Source organism: Egretta garzetta, unplaced genomic scaffold (assembly GCF_000687185.1).
Source record: "Egretta garzetta isolate BGI_Z169 unplaced genomic scaffold, ASM68718v1 scaffold9, whole genome shotgun sequence".
NCBI lineage: Eukaryota > Metazoa > Chordata > Aves > Pelecaniformes > Ardeidae > Egretta > Egretta garzetta.
The window spans coordinates 1,365,459-1,386,609 of record NW_009260763.1 but is presented as its reverse complement, the minus strand read 5'-3'; the positions used below and the strand labels follow the sequence as shown (position 1 = coordinate 1,386,609).

The 21,151-nt window shown below is 37.6% G+C and overlaps 1 protein-coding gene across 1 annotated transcript in view; it reads left to right on the top strand.

Moving 5' to 3' along the window:
* BCKDHB (branched chain keto acid dehydrogenase E1 subunit beta) overlaps positions 1-21,151 on the top strand; it is a 135,425-nt gene that overhangs the window by 10,311 nt on the left and 103,963 nt on the right. The window contains exons 3-5 of the mRNA XM_009646075.2: positions 13,514-13,647; positions 14,293-14,448; positions 18,538-18,646. Coding sequence (XP_009644370.1) covers positions 13,514-13,647; positions 14,293-14,448; positions 18,538-18,646 — 399 coding nt within the window. The remainder of the gene's footprint in view (positions 1-13,513; positions 13,648-14,292; positions 14,449-18,537; positions 18,647-21,151) is intronic.

Here is a 21,151-nt window from a genome sequence, read left to right as displayed (position 1 = left end):
AGTGCAGGATTATTCTTACAGTTTGAAGCTCTTTCTTATTGATCAGATTTCTTTGGACTCTGGTTGCTGCAACTGAAGGATATGGGCCATCCAAAACTAGTTACATTACTCTGGGCCTTACTGAGTAAAAGCTGGCTGCTTACAGCTTTCTGCTGATAAATCTCATGATAGTGTTAGCTTGTCTTGCAGCTATAATATTTATTTCCAATTTCCGATCTACTGTAATCCCTGGTTGTTATTCTGTAGACCTTGTGTCTAAGGTGTAAACACCTGTGTGAGTTTTCAGGGAACACTTCATTCTCAGTAAATGAGTCATTTGTTTATAGTCTAGTAAAATAATTCAGGAGTTTTTGTTTATTTGGCCAGCAGAAGGCTGTACCTAAGCCATGCCCAAGGGACACCAGCTTTTCTAAAATTGTGGTAGTCATTCTTTGAAGAAAAGTATTTACTAGAACACTGTATTATTTTGTGAGCTTGAGCTGTAGAAAACTCCTGAAGGCAAGTTCTGTGTTTAAGTGAAATTCATATGGGGGAAAGCATGAGTGAGGAGATAAGGTTGTCCCCAGATTGTTACGGTGTTTGGTGCAGTTTCTTGGCTAAGTATTGGATGCACTTACAAAAATTGCTTAATGTCCCGATGACTTTTAGTAGCATGAAATAATGGGAGAACCTGTTGAAGGTGAGCTAATAGAAGTAGATATAGTGTGCTTTTAAAAAAAAATCTAATAATTTGCCTTCAAAATCCATCCAATAGTTTAAAATGCTTATATTGTAAAGCTTTTTTTGTTAGTGATTTCAGGAATTCGTTTATTGCAGAGACTTCACAGCATATTACTGGTGAGGGAGCAGAGGTCTATCAATGGAGGTTCTGGGTCTGTTCTTGTGGTGCCACTCATTACAGTGCAAGGGCAAGAAGTACAAGAACACCATTTGGATGGGCTGGTTAGGGCCTGTAATGCAGTGCATTAAGGTAGTGTGTTCTGCCTCCCAGAACCTACTAGTGCTTGGGTAGTACTTCAACTGGTGGGAAGACACGCTGAGGTTTTTCTGTGAGTGTCATCGTGGGGTCTTTTGCATGCTTTAGGAACGTAACAATAGGCTATTATAGGGAATAGAAAAACTCAGCCTAAAGTAGCATAAGAAATAAGTGTTAGGGGTTTATTGTCTAAAGAGATGGATAGAAAATGTTAGCTTGATGCTTCAGAAACAGACTGCAAGCTGCAAGCAGAAGCAATGTGCTTCCTCCCTTATGTAGGTGCTGATCCTTCCTAACGTATTGCATGTAGTAGAATGAAGTAGTTGAGAATTTTTGACATGGTGAACTTAAGCTGAGGGTGGACACTATATTCAGAGTTAAAAATGACTAGGTGTTGTGTATAGATTGAGTGAAACCTAAGTAGTCTGGAGTTCAGTTATCCTTGTTTTCTTGTGGATGGATTGAAGCAGATAATTCTGTAGCTTACTTGCCTGGTTCTTCCAGAGCAGTTTGGCAAGATTTGGATTTTGTTCTGATTTATATAAATGTCTTTGAACGGTAACATCTGGAGAACGTGTTCCAGACTCATTACACAATAGTACATTTTGTTCATTTTCATCTTAAATAGCCAATTCTTAAGATTTACAGTTAGAAAAAAAAAGTTACTTGAGAACTTGATACAATGTAGCATCTCCTTTTACACTGTTTATATCTGTGGGATATCGATATAAATCACTCTGTCAGTGCTAAATGACTTTATTTTAGTTTTGGTTTTTTTTGGTTCTGATAGTGTGCCTGGTGTGAAAACAGTATTTTATTTGTTTGGGACTTAGTAATATTTATTATGTTTCTTTTTCTGTGTTATAAACCTGTTTAAGGGGAAAGATAAGGGATATAATTTTTAATGTAGCACTTGATACTCGGTATGGAGCTTAAGAAAGCTGTTCTAACACATTTTTAAGATGTTTCTAGATGCATTGATGCAGCTGCTGCTGAACTTCATAAAATAGAATTTTCCACGTCAGGAAACTTGCAGTGAAACATTTGAAAGTAATATTTTAGTAATATAGTGTCAGGGAGGGTGAAACTTCATTAAAGACACAAGATGGAATCAATGAGCATAAATAGTATTTGCAGTCTGTATTAATACCAGGTCTGCAAGCACAGTTTGTGTACCTTGTTTTAGATGTCATTCTTTACGCCTTTACAATTCCTGAGATGGCATTTAGCGATTCTCAGTTCCCTTGGTTAGTCCTGCCATCAGTATGCCCTGTTTCATTTGTACTCGTCGAGTGGGACTAATTTAGTATGTCCGCTGTTTTTTTCTGCCTCTGAGGTCAGTGATAAGAGTGTGGTAATTATCACCACTTCAGTTTGAGGAGGTGCTGCAGACTTTATTGCAGGGAGTAAAACATCGAGTTTTCTTGGAAGTAATTTGCTAGAAGCCTAGAAGGGTCAAAGAGGTCAAGACTACCACCCCAGTCCAGTCAATTGGCTAAGCAGCTTTGCAACAGAAGCACCTTGAGGAGCAGGTTAATCTTAATTTAGCTTGATTCAAAGCCATCTAGCAGTGACCAGGCTGACATAACATGTTAGTCATTTATTATAAAAGATCTCCTTTTTTTTTTTTTTTAAATTTGTACAAACATTAAAGCATCAAAACCTGGCAAGGAGTTTTCACACTTGTATGGAAGCTCCAAGTACAGATCAATTTATTGATTTTTCTCATGCACATGCTTTGCATTATCAAGGGACAGGCATGGCTACAAGTGAGATGTGTAAGATTTTTGTCATTACTGGAGATTACTGGTCATTCAGCACTTTGCCGCTGAGTACTTCTTTAGCAGCATTAAATCCTTGCTGTTGTGTTGAGAATAGTTGCTTCACATTTTTGGGTACATCCAGCAAGCTTTCAAATTTACCATAAATAACTTCTACACTGCTGATACTGAGCAGCATGAGAGACAGTGCCTTGTATTTGACAGTTTTGCTTATTCCGTGGTTTGTCATCCAGGTAGCGTGCCCAGTCTATTGCAGCAGAATTTTCATTAACATGTTGTAATACATGGCTTTGGTAACTGTTGTGTGTTTTCCTGTTGGATCTTTTGTCATGTCATGTAATGTTGCAGATAGGTCAGTTCCATGCGTTTTCAGACTAAGCCTCTTAAATAATGCTGATTATCCTGTAGTTTTACCCACATATAAGTGTTTGATAGATGTCAATTTTAGAGTGTATTTTTGTAAGTGAACATTCTGTCATCTGGTATTGCTTCGCACATCTAACTTCATAGTCAGTTGTGCTTTTCTGCAAGTGTGCTTCTCACACAGCAAAATTTTTTGTGGTTTAGCAAGGAATGTTGTTAATCATAGCTGGAGGAACACTTGAATGCCTTGGTGCAGTTAGGCATCGTGCTTTTTTCTTTAGGCTGATACAACTGGGTATATGAGCCAGATGATCAAAAGGAATTCAATGTGGAGTGGGCTACCTGCATAGTCATTAAAAAGAAATTCTGGTGAGCAAATCTGCCACTTTGATGTGAGCTGCTTATTGAATATTTTTCTAACAGTGTGGAGCTGAATCAGTACTATTTTATCAATGTCATGAAATGCTTCTATCAGCAGGATGGGTACAGACTTAAAATGTTTGGGCAGTCAGCATGTAATGCTGCTTGGGGCTGTTAATGAATCGTAGAATAATAAGGGCTGGAAGGAAAAGATCTTGAAGGTCATCTGGTCCAAACCAGTACTTCCACATAGAGTCAGTTTAGGTTGTGTTCTTGTCCTGGTGAGTTTTGAGTATGTCCAAGGAAGGAGCTTCTACCACCTCTCTGGGCAGCTTATTTCAGTGTTTGACTGCTGTCACAGTGAGGGTTTTTTCCCCTTTTATATAAACAGTTTCCCTTTTTGTGTCATTCATTCACCTATCACTGAAAAGAATCTGATCTTCTCCCTGCTTATACTACTGCTTGGCTGCTTTTTCATCTTGGGGGGATTAAATGACATGCAAGTTTACTGGCATTGAAAGTTATGCCAAAGCTTTCCATTAACTTCCCTTGATCCCTCCCATTCCCACTTCTTCCCTGAGAAAGGGAGATAATGAGATAATTTTACTATTTCTGGTTTATTCTTTAGCTCTTGGTGGGATTCTAGTTTGTCACAAATGACAGGAAATTTGAAGTGGGGGAGAAGGCCAGAAATGCAAGTTTTCCCTATTTGCTTTAGAATCATAGAATGTTTTGGGTTGGAAGGGACCCCTAGAGGTCATCTAGTCCAACCCCCCTGCAGGACCAGGGACACCGCTAACTAGATCAGGTTGCTCAGAGCCCCATCCAACCTGGTCTTGAATGTTTCCAGGGATGGGGCTTCCACCACCTCTCTAGGTCTCCCCGCAGCCTTCTCTTCTCCAGGCTGAACAAGCCCAACTCCCTCAGCCTGTCCTCATAGGAGAGGTGCTCCAGCCCCCGGATCATTTTTGTGGCCCTCCTCTGGACCCGCTCCAACACTTCCATGTCCTTCTTGTGCTGAGGGTTCCAGAGCTGGACGCAGTACTCCAGGTGTGGCCTCACCAGAGCAGAGTAGAGGGGCAGAATCACCTCCCTTGACCTGCTGGCCACGCTTCTTTTGATGCAGCCCAGAGTGCGGTTGGCCTTCTGGGCTGCCAGCGCACATTGCCGGCTCATGTCCAGCTTTTCATCCACCAGCACCCCCAAGTCCCTCTGGGCAGGGCTGCTCTCGATCCTTTCTTCCCCCAGCCTGTACTGATACCGAGGGTTACCCCGAAGGAGCTGTTTATAAATAACTTTTCCTAGGTCCTCCCTCATTCACAGGGCTATAATCCTGACAATGGAGTAAGTGCTTAATGTTATGTGCATGTGGTGAATAACTTTAAAAATTTACTAAGTCTTACTAGAAAGCAAGTTTCCTTTCCTTCCAAACCTGCAATTTGGTAACTGTGCCAAAATTGAGGAGGTTGTTCCCTGTCCATGGTAATATTTTCTTTGTGCTTCAGCAGTTCTCCTGACTCTGATATTGTTTGGGGTCTTTGGGAGTGAGGATTAAAGGAAAATGCAATAAACATGCTTTTCTCCTAAGGGAATCTTGGGGGAGAGGAGGTGAAAGTGCAGTTTGGATCTATGGAGCTCTTGGAAGAAAAATGTACTGTCTTGAGTAAGAGAATGATGTGTTGAGAACGCTTCAAGCTAGAGTAGAATTATAGAATCATTAAGGTTGGAAAAGACCTCCAAGGTCATCAAGTCCAACCATCAACCCAACACCACCATGCCTATTAAACAATGTCCCAAAGTGCCATGTCTGCATGTTTTTTGAGCACCACCTCTCTGGGCAGCCTGTTCCAATGCTTGATGACTCTTTCAGTAAAGAATTTTTTCTTAATATCCAATCGAAACCTCCCCTGGCGCAACTTGAGGCCATTTCCTCTTGTCCTATTGCTTGTTACTTGGGAGAAGACTGATACCTACCTGGCTATATCCTCCTTTCAGGTAGTTGCAGTGTGTGATAAGGTCTCCCCTGAGCCTCCTTTTCTCCAGGCTAAAGAACCCTAATTCCTTCAGCTGCTCCTCATAGGACTTGTGCTCCAGACCCCTCATCAGCTTTGTCTTCTCTGGACATGCTCCACAACTCAATGTCCTTCTTGAACTCAACACAGTATTCAAAGTGAAGCCTCACCAATGCAGAGTACGGGGGGATGATCACTTCCTTACTCCTGCTGGCCGTGCTATTCTTGATACAAGCCAGGATGCTGTTGGCCTTCTTGGCCACCTGGGCACACTGCTGGCTGTCAACCAAACTGCTAATTCAGCTATTCACATCTATTCAAATTTATGAATGCCTTGGAATTAGTAACTGGGGGAGATTTAAAAGGAAAACCCTTCAGGTGTTCTTAATTTCCAATTTACTTGAAGTACTCTTCCGAAGTCTTGGTTATGTCAGTGGAATAAATGATAAACCTGTGGGGAATTCCTGTTCTTACCAGTTACCTGTCAGATCTTTTCTTTGGGCAATACTGTGGTGGTTAGGACTTTTGAAGGATGCATTTTTTTGTGCAAGTGATTCCACCCCTTCCTGCCAATTAAGCTTAATTAAGCCTCCTGCAAACAAGTGAAACTGAATGAGAAAGACTTACCTGTCTTTTGGCCTTTATAAAACTTCTGTCTAGAATAAGAAGTCATGTCCTTTGTTGCAGGGTAGCGTGCAGCAGCGGATTTTGCAGCAGCAGAAGAGGAAAAAGCTAATTTAGTTTAGTGCATGCAAATCTTCATTCTGTCCCTGTTCTTGGTTGCTGACAGATTTCTGAAGTACCTTTTTTTCACCAATTCCTGTATCTTATTGCTCTAACGTGACTTTTTGGAATATTTAAAGAAAAAGTGATGGCGGTCTGCCATGGAATTAATTGCTAGTTAATCAAAATTTGAACGAATTTTTTATTCAAAATAACTAAATGTTGAACTTTTGAAAGCATAGGCTGTGTATACACAGTGATTTTTGTGTGTGTGGATGTGTGCTTCTCCTATAACAGACACAACTTATTGCACTCGAGCTGGGCTGTAGTTGGCTGAGTCCTTGAAGCAAGCTGGGGAAATCTTGGCTCAGTCTGTGCAACTCTTGTAGGATACAGAGTTAGGGAAGAACAGGAGAGGAGTAGGTAAAATTCATCATAAGAAGTTATAAGTTACTTTTCATCTGCTAGGTAGGTGAAATGATCTATTTCAACATGGGCAGCTCTGGAAAAAGCTGCTTTTTAAATGGCACGGTGTGCAAGGATTCAAGACTGAGTGGTAAACAGTCTCTGTGTCTCTGAAACTGGAGCCCTGCTTTGGACAAGTAGTTTTGAAGTTTGCATATTCAGTGTAGCGGGTCTGTGCCCACTGCAGACCCTTTTTTAAAGCTGAAGAATTGTGACTAGATTGTTGGTAGAAGTGGCAGAACAAATCAATTAAAATTAATAAGAAATCACTAGAACTGTTTTGTGTTCAGTCAGGAGCTCTAAAAGAGCTGAGTATGATTTTACTAAACTACTTGCTGTGATGCTTGCCGTCTTGCGTAGTATCAGAGAAATGGAAGATAAGATGTGTCACCAATTGTAAAACAGGGCTTAAAAGGGATTGTGGGACTAAGAAAGTCTGAATGCTGAATAGATTGTGTTAAATTCTGTTATGGAATAGAATTAGTAGACTTGCGTAGATGTACATCTGTGAAAAATCCTAGATATTCTGGGATTGGAACTGGTCTTTAAAGGCAGGACTGATTTGAAATCAGTCATTTCTGTTTGAAGTTTCTACATGAAGTCCCCAGGGAATAGCAAAGAAGTTAATCTGCTGGGGCTTCCTTTTCTTTCTAGTCCTCTGTTTTTCCACATGCATCCAGAATTGTTGCAGTTGAGCACAGAATATATTTAGCTTGCTGGACTTATCTATTTGACTTCAAATAGATGTTTTAAGTGGAAGTTAATGAGACCATGGGGACAAGTAAAATGCTGCTCAGGTATATTGTTAATACTACTCAGTACTGACATCTTTTTAGAATGTCTTTTTTTTTTAATGCAAGTGATATAGAAGCATTTTCAAAACAAAACACCCTCCTTGGACTAAATCACCAGCAGTATTCCTTAAACCACTCCAATCGTCCAATGTAGGCTCTTACAGAGCAATGTGAAATTACTCAGAGTTGGAGCCTTGGGTGGTGTGTTAACATTGTAGATTTGATATTGTTTGAATATCTCATTTTTGAAGTTAAGACAGGAACATGTTTCGTTGCAGATACTGAAATCTGAAATACTTTTTTCCTGATGGCTTGGAACAAATAAAGTCTAAGCAGGCCAAAACACTAATGCACAATAATCGACTACATATGTCTGTAAAAATGTTCTGTTAGGTTGCTATGAAACTTTTTATTCTTGGAGGATGAGAAGATGACTGTAAGACTGTCTTAAAGCTGTTGCCCCTTAGAGGGTCAGCACTAATTTGAATGTTTGTGGGGTACTTAACTATTTGTTCTGAAAATCACAAAAATCTTTTTTTTTTTTAAAGTAAAAATAGATCAGGGGAGGATGAAGTAGTTGTTTAAAAAATGCTTTTAATCAAATACTGCTTTTTCCTTGAGGTTTTTAACTTTTTCAGATTTACTTTATTAGGCAACACTTCTAGTGTGTTTATTCACTTGCTTAATGTTTCGTTGCAGATACTGAAATCTGAAATACTTTTTTCCTGATGGCTTGGAACAAATAAAGTCTAAGCAGGCCAAAACACTAATGCACAATAATCGACTACATATGTCTGTAAAAATGTTCTGTTAGGTTGCTATGAAACTTTTTATTCTTGGAGGATGAGAAGATGACTGTAAGACTGTCTTAAAGCTGTTGCCCCTTAGAGGGTCAGCACTAATTTGAATGTTTGTGGGGTACTTAACTATTTGTTCTGAAAATCACAAAAATCTTTTTTTTTTTAAAGTAAAAATAGATCAGGGGAGGATGAAGTAGTTGTTTAAAAAATGCTTTTAATCAAATACTGCTTTTTCCTTGAGGTTTTTAACTTTTTCAGATTTACTTTATTAGGCAACACTTCTAGTGTGTTTATTCACTTGCTTAATATGCATCTAATCTTCTTGCGTTATGGGGATGGAGAGATGAGGAGAATCATCTTTTTTTCACATAGCCCTGTTTGCCGTATTGCTCCCCTCACTCCTTGGAAAAGGGCACCAACCTGTTCAGCTGGCTGAACCTAGGGATGTTCGTAAAGCCGGGCAGGTTAATTGAAATGGACACCAGCGTAATGTCTGTCTTTAGAGGCTGACGCACCTGGTTTCAGATAACGTAGAGGTACTACTTTCACCTGAAGTGACAGGTCAGCTCGCAGAGTTTGTGTTAGCTTGTTTTGAGCTGCAGTGGCTGACGCAAGTAATAGGAGAAGAGTACATTTTTAGGAAATGTTTCTTCATCGGACCGGAAATGGAATATGGAAAGACAAAGTATCTCAGGGTTATTTGCTTGCTTGAGTCAGATTTCAGCTGAGTGAATGGTTTGCAAAGGATGATGTAAATGGCTCTTTATCAAAGTTGACTTCCATTTTCACATTTTGAAAAAAATGTGAAAAATAAAAAATGTGAAATAAAGTAGATAAAAATACATAGGCTTAATACCTTTAAATTTTCAATGTTTAAATAATTTATACTTGTTTTAGTAATGATTTTCCTATTGTAAAAAGATAGTAGGTTAAAGCCATGCCATACGATTTTTAACATTTGGGGAAATGAGTAGATTTGTTTTAACCTAATGATGCGCTTATCTTTTTCTCTTAAAAGGCTAGATTTTATTAAAAAAACCCCTCCAGCAACCTAACCCTTGAAATTCTATCCAGGGCTTGTTTTTCCATCTAATGAATAGTAAAGTGCTTTAGGTTTTGCTTTTAAGAGGGGATGGGTATTATTGTTGTACATGTAAAATCAAAACCATTCCTGAGTAATGAATCTCATTCAATGACAATTACCTGGCTCTTTCTTCACTGTTTTAAGCCATGCTATTTCAGGCTTATGCCTTTAATTCTCAAAGTCCAAATTAGGTGCTTCAAGCTAATAATGTTATGACTGTCATGTTGTATTTCACATTTGCTTTTATTGATTCTCACTTCATTTATTTCATCATACTCCATTCATAGCAGCATGCTGCCTCTAATTTAATATCTCAGTAGTATTTCAGCAGTTTTGTTAGGATGTCTTTTATATTCCGAATCAGAGAAGAGCAAGCTAGTGTGGTGGATCTAACATGCTTTTAAATTCATTCATCTATCACAAATTGATATTAAACAACTAATTTTGAAGTTTTTATAAGTTGAAAGCTCACTTTGCAGGATTATTCAAATACATTTCAATTTTTGTGCAATGATGTAAAATTATTTATAGAACTAATGTATAAGGCAATTTCAGTGTACTCTGAAAAATCTGTTAATAAAGAATAAGGTTAGGTAGGCTTAGTAAGATCTGACTTCTGGGCACTTCTCGATCTAGTTTTTTTTTATTCTGCTCAGACATTAGTCTACGTAGGCTACATTGTAGAGTTTTAAAACCAGATTTAACTGCATTTCAGTAAAACAGTATCTGTTAAAATAGAGTGGAAATTCACATGAAGAAAAGGAGGCCATTTGAGTATTTTGATTTCAATATAATAATGGTATGTCTTTAAATTTACTGTGAATTTCACCTTCTGCCCGCAGCACCTCCGTCTCATTTTTCTGGTGTTTTCTTTGCTGGTCATTGGTCATGCCTGTTATCAAATTATCATGTAGGCAAATGAAGTGACATATATTGATCTGCCAATAGCCTTTTAAGAAGTAAGAAAGTGTAATATGTCTTGGTAATGTTAATGCATTTTTAGTTTATTCAAATATGAGCTGTTTCAAATGAAAAATTTAAATGCTTCAGTGAAAGAGAAGGGAAATCAGATGTTTAATTCGTGGTGCCCTAGATTAAATAAAAAGGAGGGAAGGAGAAGTTTGCCAACTGTTTGTAGTTTTACAGATGGATACGAGTACAGGGACAGCTCTGGTGATTGCACGTGAAGCAGGGCTTCCGCACCTTCACAGATGGTGGAAAGGCCTGGGACAACTACACATTTGTATAGGTGGTTTATGTTCCTCTTCCCCTGTCAGCAGAGGGAGCGCACCAGAAGGTGCTGCACAGCTTGGGAACTGAGGTTACAGCCATCCTTCAGGAATGAGAACAATTTACACAGTATACGCTCTCCCTAGGTTCAGAAATAATCTTGTGTTCTCCTTGTTATAGAAGGTCTTTCATCTTTCCATGGCATTATTTTCCTCCTTCGTCCTATGGATTGGTTTACTAATCTATTTACTCTGTAGAAATGGGACTAAATAGCTCTGAAAGCCAAAGTTCCTGATTCGGCATGGGAGAAGCATGGTATTGATGTGACTGAAATCTTACTCTTTTGTCAGCTCTTAAGGGAAGAGGGGATTCCTGCATGAAGCTTTTTGAACTGATTTTTGTTAATCCTTGGCAGTAAAGCCAAGGCACAATTGATGTCGGTTAGAATTGAGTATAACTTAATTACGAGGACAATAAAAGCAAGTTACATCTCCTATAAATATTTTCCTCAGTTCTGGGTTTCCCAGACCATTCTGTCTTTCTGTTACTTGGAATGAAAATCTTCCAGGGCTGGGAATGTTTTTATGTAGTGACGTTGCAAGACACATTGGTAGTAATGGTAAAGAAAGAATAGAAATATGCAGACTGGGAGCGTTACTGCAGCACGCTGGTGAAATAAATGCCCAGCAAGAATAAATGGCAGCACTACAAAATTATTCCCCCTCTGACTTCCTAGGCCATTTTTAGTCTGAATGACTTTGGAGTGCAGTACCTGCAGAGATTATTATTTTTCTTCCAGGATGCATGAAACAAAGTACAGATGATCCACATCTGGAAATGACTGAGATCAGCTTGCTCATATATCTGAAATGAGAGCTAGAAGGTGTTTCTACTTGTAAAATGTTCTCTGAGCTGTGGGGTACTTTGCTGTGTTTCTGAGTTGATCTGGGTAATATTGGGTGTGTTTGACACCCAGACAAAAAACCCTACTTCCTTTCAAGAGCTATGCAATAATTTTGCTGTTCTGGAATTCAATTTTAATTAGTGAGCTAGCTGCGGTAACATTTTTATCTCCAGCAGCAATAGCAGGACTTCTAAGTCTTATATAAGACTTTAAAAAGTTTCTTGGAAACTTATTTCTAAACAAGCAGCAGCCCAGCGTGCATCTATCTTAAGATTACTGGAAGTAACAGGGATTTTTGTTTTGAACACTGATTTATAAGAAATGAGTGGAAGTCATAGAAGTTTGGAATGACTAATTTGAGAAAATGGTGTTTCCCTTCAAAAAGATGATCGTTAAGGTGCTTGAAAATGTTTCCTCTGTCTTGTATGCAAAATTGTGGTGTGTCCTGCAGTTGTTACAGCCCTTTGGACATGTGCTGGCTTGTGTAGCCTCACTGACAGCACCAGCACTGTAATATCATTCCGTGGCATTTTTTTACCTGCCTTAAATGAATGGTGTCTCAGTCATGCTCCTGTGGAGGGAAGAAAGGAAGGCAGAGGGAGAGCTGAAAACTTTACTGATCAAAATTACATTAAAAAAAAAAAAAATCCCCCCAAACCAAGTAACCCTTGAAGTATGAAACTCCAAACACCAGGTGTAAAGCATGTGGACGGTGTACAAGCAGTGACAGTGCAGTGCTGGGTGATGTGTGAAGGTGAAAGACAGGCACTTGAAAGATTTGTAAGACATGCCTCCCTTTAGTATGTTGTAAATATTGCTGTGGGCAGCGGTTCTCTTCCCATCCCTTTCTAAAACCTTTTGTTAGCTTCACTTTCTCTAGTTTAACTTGCAGCTATTGAAATCAGGAGTCTTCATAATAACAATTTTCCTAATTATTCATTGATTAGTTCAGTCTTTTAGTTATTTATTTGGTGGTTATTTAATTATTGTTTAACTTATTTCATAGCCACTAGTGTGCACTGTGCTAATGTTTCTTCCATCCAGCTTGAAGTCTTGGCATATTTGTGCATGATGGACTCCTATAGAAACCTACTGTCTATTTCCCAATGTTCGAAAGGGAAAACTTAATAGCATAACTAGGTTCTCCTGTTGATCTGTCGAGGGAGTACAGTACTGTTGGCAAATATGTCTTAGGATATTGTAGTGGTGTTTCACCTTCCTCCCCCCTCCTTCTTGTTTTTAATTTCATGAACTGAACAGTTTTGTCTTCAGATGTCTATTAGATTGATGCATACTTGGAATTGGAAATTACTGTGGCACAGCAATATGTCCGGGCTAAAATGACCTTTTGCACTCCCACAGGAAAGATAGAAAACACAAAATATTTGATTTCCAGTCTTGTGCCTCCAATAGCAGGAATAACTTTTTTTTTGCTCTTGCCTTGGAGACAAACCAAATTCTTTAAGTGCAGCCTTACCTTACAAAAGATGACTGGAGAGACTGGGTACTGCTTATGGGGAGTGTGGGCAAGAGACTTTCATACTTTCACGCAGATGCGCTTGTAGATCCATCTGCCTTTGAGTATGGACAGTTGGTTTTGACTGCCTGAAAAAAATTGTACAATACTTTTCTTTATTGTAAGGTCTCTTAAATGCTTGTAAGCATGCTTTATTCCTCCCATATAAGTGTGAGGGGTATTCATGCTTATCTGTATATACATCTGAATGAATTATTTTTCCTCGAAGTGTTAAGAACATTGTTAAGTGTTAAGGCTGTTCTTATCTTTCATTTTGTTTCTCCTTGTCTTCCTCTGAGCTTGTTACAAATTAATGTGTAAGTATCTTTACCTGTAATGGATGTTTATTGTTGCTATGCCTAAAAAAGCCCATCAAAAGAGCCATATGCTTAATTGCAGGTGATTTTTTTTTTTTTTATAACTTGAATATTTCTGGGGATAAGTTTTCTAATTTGAGCTGGTGTGTTAAAGGAATTGTGGTGTTTTGTTTTCTTTTTCTGTATAGGTAAAGACAGAGTCTTCAACACCCCCTTGTGTGAACAAGGAATTGTTGGCTTTGGTATTGGAGTTGCTGTTGCAGGTGCTACAGCCATTGCAGAAATTCAGTTTGCAGATTACATTTTTCCAGCATTCGATCAGGTTAGTACTAATAAATTTCAGAGAAGTAAAAAGAAAACTTGCAACTGTTTAAGTAACTCTTCTGTTAGCATTAATACTTGGTTTGAATATGTAAATTTTGCAAACATATCTGCAGCTGTATTACTAATATTTATGCATGCTTTAAGTAAACAGGAAGATGCCAAGGCCAGTTTGATGGCTGATTAAATAACGGAAATTAAAGATGTGGTTTGAAGTAAATGACTGTTTGTTTTTATTTTTAGTTTTGTGCCTGTGTTGGCTTCAGCAGCCTTAAATTCCTCAGCTGTGTCTTCCCAACACCATCTCTCACTTCTCTAGGCTTCTGCAGCCAGCCATGTGTCCACAGGACAAACTACAGATTTGAACGGGGCTGATTGACAGTATGGGAATGGGGAAACAACTGGGCTATATGGTTGCTCCTGCGGCCTAGGCATCTGACTAGAACACACTAAATTATTGCCTGATTTGCCTTAGAAAATATTTGCCTTTCCACTGACTTACAAGATCCCTTTGCTTCTAATTTGGTCCTCTGAATTCTATGCATGGAGTAGATGATGTAGATACATTTCATGTATTTTAGAGGCTTAATGGTGCATAACTAAAGGTATTGGACTGAATGTTACTCTTCTGTGTAAATCTTCCCAGATTGTTAATGAAGCAGCAAAATATCGTTACCGCTCTGGAGATCTGTTTAATTGTGGAAGCCTCACCATCAGAGCCCCCTGGGGCTGTGTGGGTCATGGTGCACTATATCACTCTCAAAGTCCAGAAGCTTTTTTTGCTCACTGTCCAGGAATAAAGGTACAGTAAATCTTATTTTATGAAGTTTAATGGGTTTTTTTTTCGTTTGCTTTTAATGAACCTGACTAACAATGAGTCTGGGTGCAAGCAGGGGAAAAAGAATGGGTCAAAGTCCACAAGAGAAAAATCTGACTGTTAATTAAAAACTCTTTTAGGAGTTTCCAAGTCATAAAACTTAACTGTGTTAAGAGTTTGAGAATTTATAGCCATCATTAAATCAATCTTTAATAGATATAGCATTTTGCATTTGCATGCTTTTTGCTCTAAAAGCATACATCTTACACTTGTTCTGTGTCCAGTATACTACAGAAACTAAAAACTAACACTGATAAATAGTACTTTGCTTTTTTTCTTTCTGCATCTGTCTTAAGTGGATTATCAAATTAATTTTATGAATGACAGTGACAGGCAATGGGCACAAACTGAAACACAAGAGGTTCCATCTGAACATATGGAAGCACTTGGCACAGGTTTCCCAGAGAGGTTGTGGAGTCTCCATCCTTGGAGGTATTCAGAAGTTGTCTGCACATGGTCCTGGGCAGCCAGCTCTAGGTGGCCCTGCTTGAACAGGGCATTGGACCAGATGACCTCTGGAGGTCCCTGCCAACCTCAACTGTTCTGTGATTCTCTGAATGATAACTTTAGGCAAGCTTTCTGCATGAGATGGTGGCATCCCTTGAAGCTGAGATTCCTAGTGCTTAGATGGGTAACTTTCCTAGAGAAGAGGGAGGGGCAGGATCTAGTAGTCTCAGATTGAGAGCACTGCTTGCCAGCTCTTCTTTTTTTTTTTTTTTTTTTTTTTTTTTAGTAAATTTTTGTCTATGGACTTGTACTTCTGGGTTAACTGGCGTCCAGTCCATTGGGAAATGACTCATAGCTTGATTAATGTGGAAGACTTAAGCAAAACCAGTATTTGTGTGCTGTAGACACATGTCCATTGTTTATCTGTTGTTTAAACTATTGTCCATTTGGTGTTCTGAAATGTCAGATGCTACTCATTTACAGGGAGGCCATAGCCATATCTCCTACTTGTTCCTCATTACTTAAAAAAAAATCTTGTACTAGTCACATTTAATTTTATGATATTTAAGAAACAGAATGCATTTTTGGTTTTGGGTGCTTTTCATGATCTTTGAGGTGTTCCTATTCTGAACTTGAAAATATTTCCTGATATAGACAAAAGCAACCTACAAAGTCTTTTGCCAAATAATTGAATCAAATGGTTTCTTGAGCTTGTTTAAAAACTAGAGTAGTTTGTTATCGTATGGAAGCACACGATAATTATGATTAAGATACTGATGCCAGGTCTAGCTGCTTTATGCTGATTTTGTTGGTCAATCTCAAATCTTTATACACTGAACTAAGTGCTGAGATTTAGTGGTTCACTCTAGTGATTAAAACTCTTTGTAATTCGTAGCAACCTAGTACCATTGTGCTCAGTCTTCTGAATAAGTTAGTAAGTCAGAATTTATTTAATCACTCCAGATAACTTTTTTTCTTTTCTCTCATCTCTGATCTTTCTTCTTGTTTGTTTTCTTACTTTCTTTTGCTTTTCCTTGAATAAAGTGCTAAAATAGTTTGCTACCACTAACAGCTATCATCTCCGTTAAAGTTAAAGGGCACATCAAATTCTGTGGAACTGATGAAACAATATAGTAGTTTTTGATGCACAGAGAAATATTTTGGACTTGCTATCTTTTGAATTTTTATCTTTGTGAAAACAATGTTGTTCCTCTAATATTTTTTCCAAAGCTGTTCATTAATACAGTCAATAATTTTTAAGGTTTTCTTTTCAAGGCTGCAAGTCTTTTTTTGAATGAACCCAAACCCAGACCTTAATGTATGAATCCAGAAATGGAAATGAACTTGTTTAGATGCATGTGCAGAAGTCCCATATCTATGCATATTTTCTCCAAATTACAGGAGGAAAGGCCTTGTACTGCAAGCTGGGAAGGGTAGGATTAAACTTTGGGGAGAGTGGTTTTCAAAACTGCCTTATTATTAAACTCTGTGGCAGTTTCCTTAAGATTTTTATTTTGTGTTTTTTGTAAGTGAAAGGTGAGGTTTGGATTTCCCAAGCAAAAGGGAGTTTGTACAACTTTGGCTGTTCAGGGGAAGGACTGTAATAATTAGTACTTAAGACAAGGCTTATTTGGGTGATGAGGATGTTGCTAGATGGTTGTATCTTTTGTTTACCGTTGTGAAGGACGTATGTCTTGATGGATCAGACTATTGTCTAAAATTACTGTATCTACTCTCTCCATTCCATTGTAAGACTGCTTCAGAATATTTGCCGTCAGGGCTAGAAGCTTTCTTTTCACTTCCAGTCTAAATTTGTTCCTGATTAACTTGTATATTTAACTTATCTGTCCTCTATCTTCCCTTTCATGCACTAAGAGAACAATTGTTTTCTCTTTAGTCTTTGTTTTGTTAGACTAAACAAATCAATCTATCAGAGAGATGTTAACAATTGCTGAAGCTCTTTTGGCACCTGTTTCATTCATTTTCTTTCAAAACAGTTGATATAGTCTTGAAGTATTCCAGCTGAGTTTCTAGCAGTGATTTTTGCAATAGCAGTAACACTTGGCTATATTATGCTTTTTTAGGGCTGTACTGCATAGTGTCCTAGTCATTCTTTGAGCAGATAATAAATTCAGATCTGAATTTCTACTGCTGAGTTCTAAGTTTATAACAAAAATGTAGCCCTTAAACATGTAACTTTTCCAGTATGTATTGTTCAGTTTGCTTTTGCTTTTGTCAGTCATGTCCTTAATGTGAACTAGGTCTTTTTGGTGTCATCTTCTGTAGTGGAAGTGACTCTCAGCTTTTGAATAGTTCTTGTTACCATGTTCTGACTTAACATTGTAAATGAGTAAGGTAAATAAATTCTGTCCTAAAATGATGCATGAGGAGCTGCACTAGTAACATCCATCAGTTTGGTAGTTTCCCATGTGTCTGTTACCAAATGCTTTGGTGAAATATTAATAGACTGCTTCTCCCTCGTTTAGAAAATCACTTATCAAGTTAATTAGATGCGAGCAGACTTGCGTTGTGTTTTTTGACTCTTCTATTACTTTTATATAATTAAATGTTCTTACACTCAAAAAGTATTTTGAAGCGTTGGAAACTCCTGGAAGGCAGTAAGTTAACATGTCTGTACTTACATGGATTTTTGTTTTTCTTTTAAACAAGTGCTACAACTACTGTTTTCAATCAGAGGGGGCCACTTCTAACTTCACAGCTATAAAAATGTTTGCTAGTAAACTTCACGCTGCATGTGCCAGCTCTCTGAGATCTGTGGGATGTAGATTAGCTGGTCCTTCTGTTTTGAGGGAATTGTGCTCTTGGGTTTTATTTTCGTTTAAACTGTGATAATTTGGTAACTTTCTGTTCATGATTGGCATTCTCTTAGATCATCCAAAATTAACTCTTCTGTTGGCAAATCAATTATACTTTTTCCAAGTATTCGAATTACATCTGGAGGCCTTGCTTAGTTTTCTCTTTGCTTGATAATAGTTTAAGGTGTTGGTTTGTTTATATTTGTTCATTTCCAAAATGAACAAATTTCAGGCTTGTACCATAAGCAAAGGAAGTCAACTTTAAATAGCTATTTCCTTTTTTAGTCTTCAAAACTTACTGGACTAAGCCTGAATACCTTCCATGCCCGCTCTGATGAATCTTTACCCAAGCAACTGAGCATCACTCAGCTGAAGCTTATTGTCATACATTTACATTAATTTTACTAAACTAACATACAATATATTTTTTTAATCTGACTGACTTTCTTCTGTTCCTTCTACCTCAAAATGTTACTGTTAAGATGTTAGTTCTACCTTATTGGAGGGGAGTCCATTAATATTTAAATCGTGATGTAGAAGGAACCTATTCAAGCCTCATCAATGAGCAAAATAAAATTCAAAATTTGGAGTGTGTTAGTAATGTAGCACTGACGTGAATTAATTTTGTAAGAACTGCTCAATCTGTACATAGATTTATTTAAAGCAAATAATTGCTTGGTTTTTAATATTGATTGAGGAAGCTTGTAGCAGAATTGCAGTTTAAATAAACAATTTAAAAATATTTTTACAGATTGTTATTCCAAGGAGTCCTCTTCAGGCCAAAGGACTGCTGCTGTCATGCATAGAGGACAAAAATCCATGCATATTCTTTGAACCTAAAATACTTTACAGAGCTGCAGGTAAAGACTTATATGCTGTGTTTTCCAATAAAGCAACACTTTTTTTTTTTTTTTTTTTGCACACATATATATTTATAGTCACAGCTAAACCAATACTGTAGCAGAAGTCTTGACTTGTTTTGTCTCTAGTTATATTTGGGGGTTGTGTTTTTAGAGGAACTGTGAAAGTCTTGACTTGTTTTGTCTCTAGTTATATTTGGGGGTTGTGTTTTTAGAGGAACTGTGAAAACTGAGTAAGGTCTTTAAATCTGGCTGCAAAGATAAATGAACATTTACAGTTTGATTCATGCTCTGTTACCTTTGGAAGTGGAATGCTTTCTACAGTCTTAGGCTAAAAAAAAAAAAAGAACTAAGAGGCGTTATCCTTTAGCAAATTGCAATATATATTTGACAGACATTAAACTGCTTTCTCTTTGATAACACTAGATACTAAAATAAGTTTCCATATCAGCTTTTATTTTTCCAAAAGAACTGAACATCACCATCACCATTTTTCCAAAATTAAAATGTCTTTGAAGTGCTTAATTTCTAAATATCTTGAAAATCTGCCCCCTTAGATTTTAATCTTATGTGGAAGGAAGTGTGGTTGCCTTTACATTTTTCATTTGTTTTAGTCATACTGAACTTTCTGGTTCAAAGATGTTTTAATAGCTATCATTATGCATAACATATAAGAACAGAGTAATTTGAAGATTGTAGTGCTTGAGTTACTTGTAAAAATTAGCTTGTTACTTTGGACTAGAGTAACTGGACTGAGAACAGATAATGGATGAAAAAAAATTTTACATGGGAAGGTAGGCAGAGTGATTGGGTGAGCAACTGATAGAATAGAACTCAAGCCATCACTTAACTTCAGTGTTTCTATGTAATATAGCTTTATATGCAAACTGTGCTTGAATCTGTCAATCCAATTTCTAAGTTGACTCTGTGTGTGGACTGAAGCTGAGCAAAGGACAAAATGCTTGTGTTTTGCTTTGGATCTTTTAACAGCACTTTTCCATCAGTGCATCCATTTTGTTAGTAAATTTATCCTCTTCCTAGAGAAGAGAACTAAAGAATAACAAGGGAAAGTTTACCAGACATCAAAACTACAAAAAAAAAAAAGCAAAATAACTCAGGAACAAATAGGATGTTTACTGGGGAAACTGGTTATTTGCTTTTATGTTTTCAAAAAGGACCCAAAATTCTCATTAGCAATGTCTTTTAAAAAGTGCAACTATTCTTAGTGTGGTGTGATATACCCAAAGGGTATTGCATTCCTTAGTTCAGTGTGTTTTGAGAGCTTACTGAAATTTAGCAATAAAGGCCTTTGACCTTTCATTTAGATGAAATAGTTTGGAAAATGAACTTGAGTCTTAGATTCCTGTTAAAGAAAAAAATGGAAGTTTAAATTCCTGTGTCTTTAAACCACCTTTTCTGTTTTTTTTTTTTTTCCCCCCAGTATTTACAAGTCACAAATACAGACTGTAGAGTTAATACTTGCTTTCATAGTGGAATGAATGGCTGTACATCGATATCACGCAGCTTTTGAGAATATAGGGAGGTTTTTGTGTCTGAGGAAATGACTTGTAAAGGAATTGCTGGATTGTCTAGTGAACATAAATCAGCCTTGTGACTGCAGTCTTGAGTAGAGATGTGCTGAAATAGTGGTTAATATGATCTGTGTGCTGGTCAATAACCAGCTGCAGCGTTGCTGCTAGATGATGTTGGTAGTTTCTGAAAGACTGTGATTTCCTCCTGTATTCCAAAAGCCTGATTTTCAGAGACATTACCTACATTTTTTGACTTAAAATTTCTAAAAGCATCAGTTTAGTGATCTAGGCTGAAATTTATAGTACATTCATATCAACATGTGACAGGGATGATTGTGACAGGTAACTTGTTTCATTTTGAAACAACTTTGAATGGACTTTTTATTATTTCTACAAAATAAAGCAGGAATACTTTATGTGGAAGGGTTTCAATGTTCCTTTTATTTTCATTGAAAACCTTTCACTCTGGCATCGTTAGTTAATCTTCTTAACTGTTTAGCTGTGCTTTGCGGGTTGGGTCAGCTTAAACTGGCAGGAGAGTGGTGTCTGGAGTTTCTCCTAGAAAATTAATCTCTCTTAGAGTTCCTTCTTGTGCTGCTGGCTGTGGTCAGGGATTCTTGTAATTCCACCATAGAAACAGGCCTGGTGAATTCAGAGATGGACCAGGGTCATCATGATTTGTTTTTTGGTCCAGAGGCAACAGCAATAAGACACAAGCCTGATAAAGAACAGGATAAATGGTGGAAAGAAGGATTTTAAAAATGTAACTGTCTTGTGTTCTGAGCAGAGAAAATTTTTTATAATATCCCATATGAGTGTGGTGATTCTAGCAGGAGAAAGAAGATAGTACAGATTCTGAAATTTGCTTTCACAGTAAGCTTGAACTACATATGTATTTCTTAGAATCATAGAATTGTTTAGGTTGGAAAAGACCTTTAAGATCATCAAGTCCAATTGTTAACCTAGCACTGCC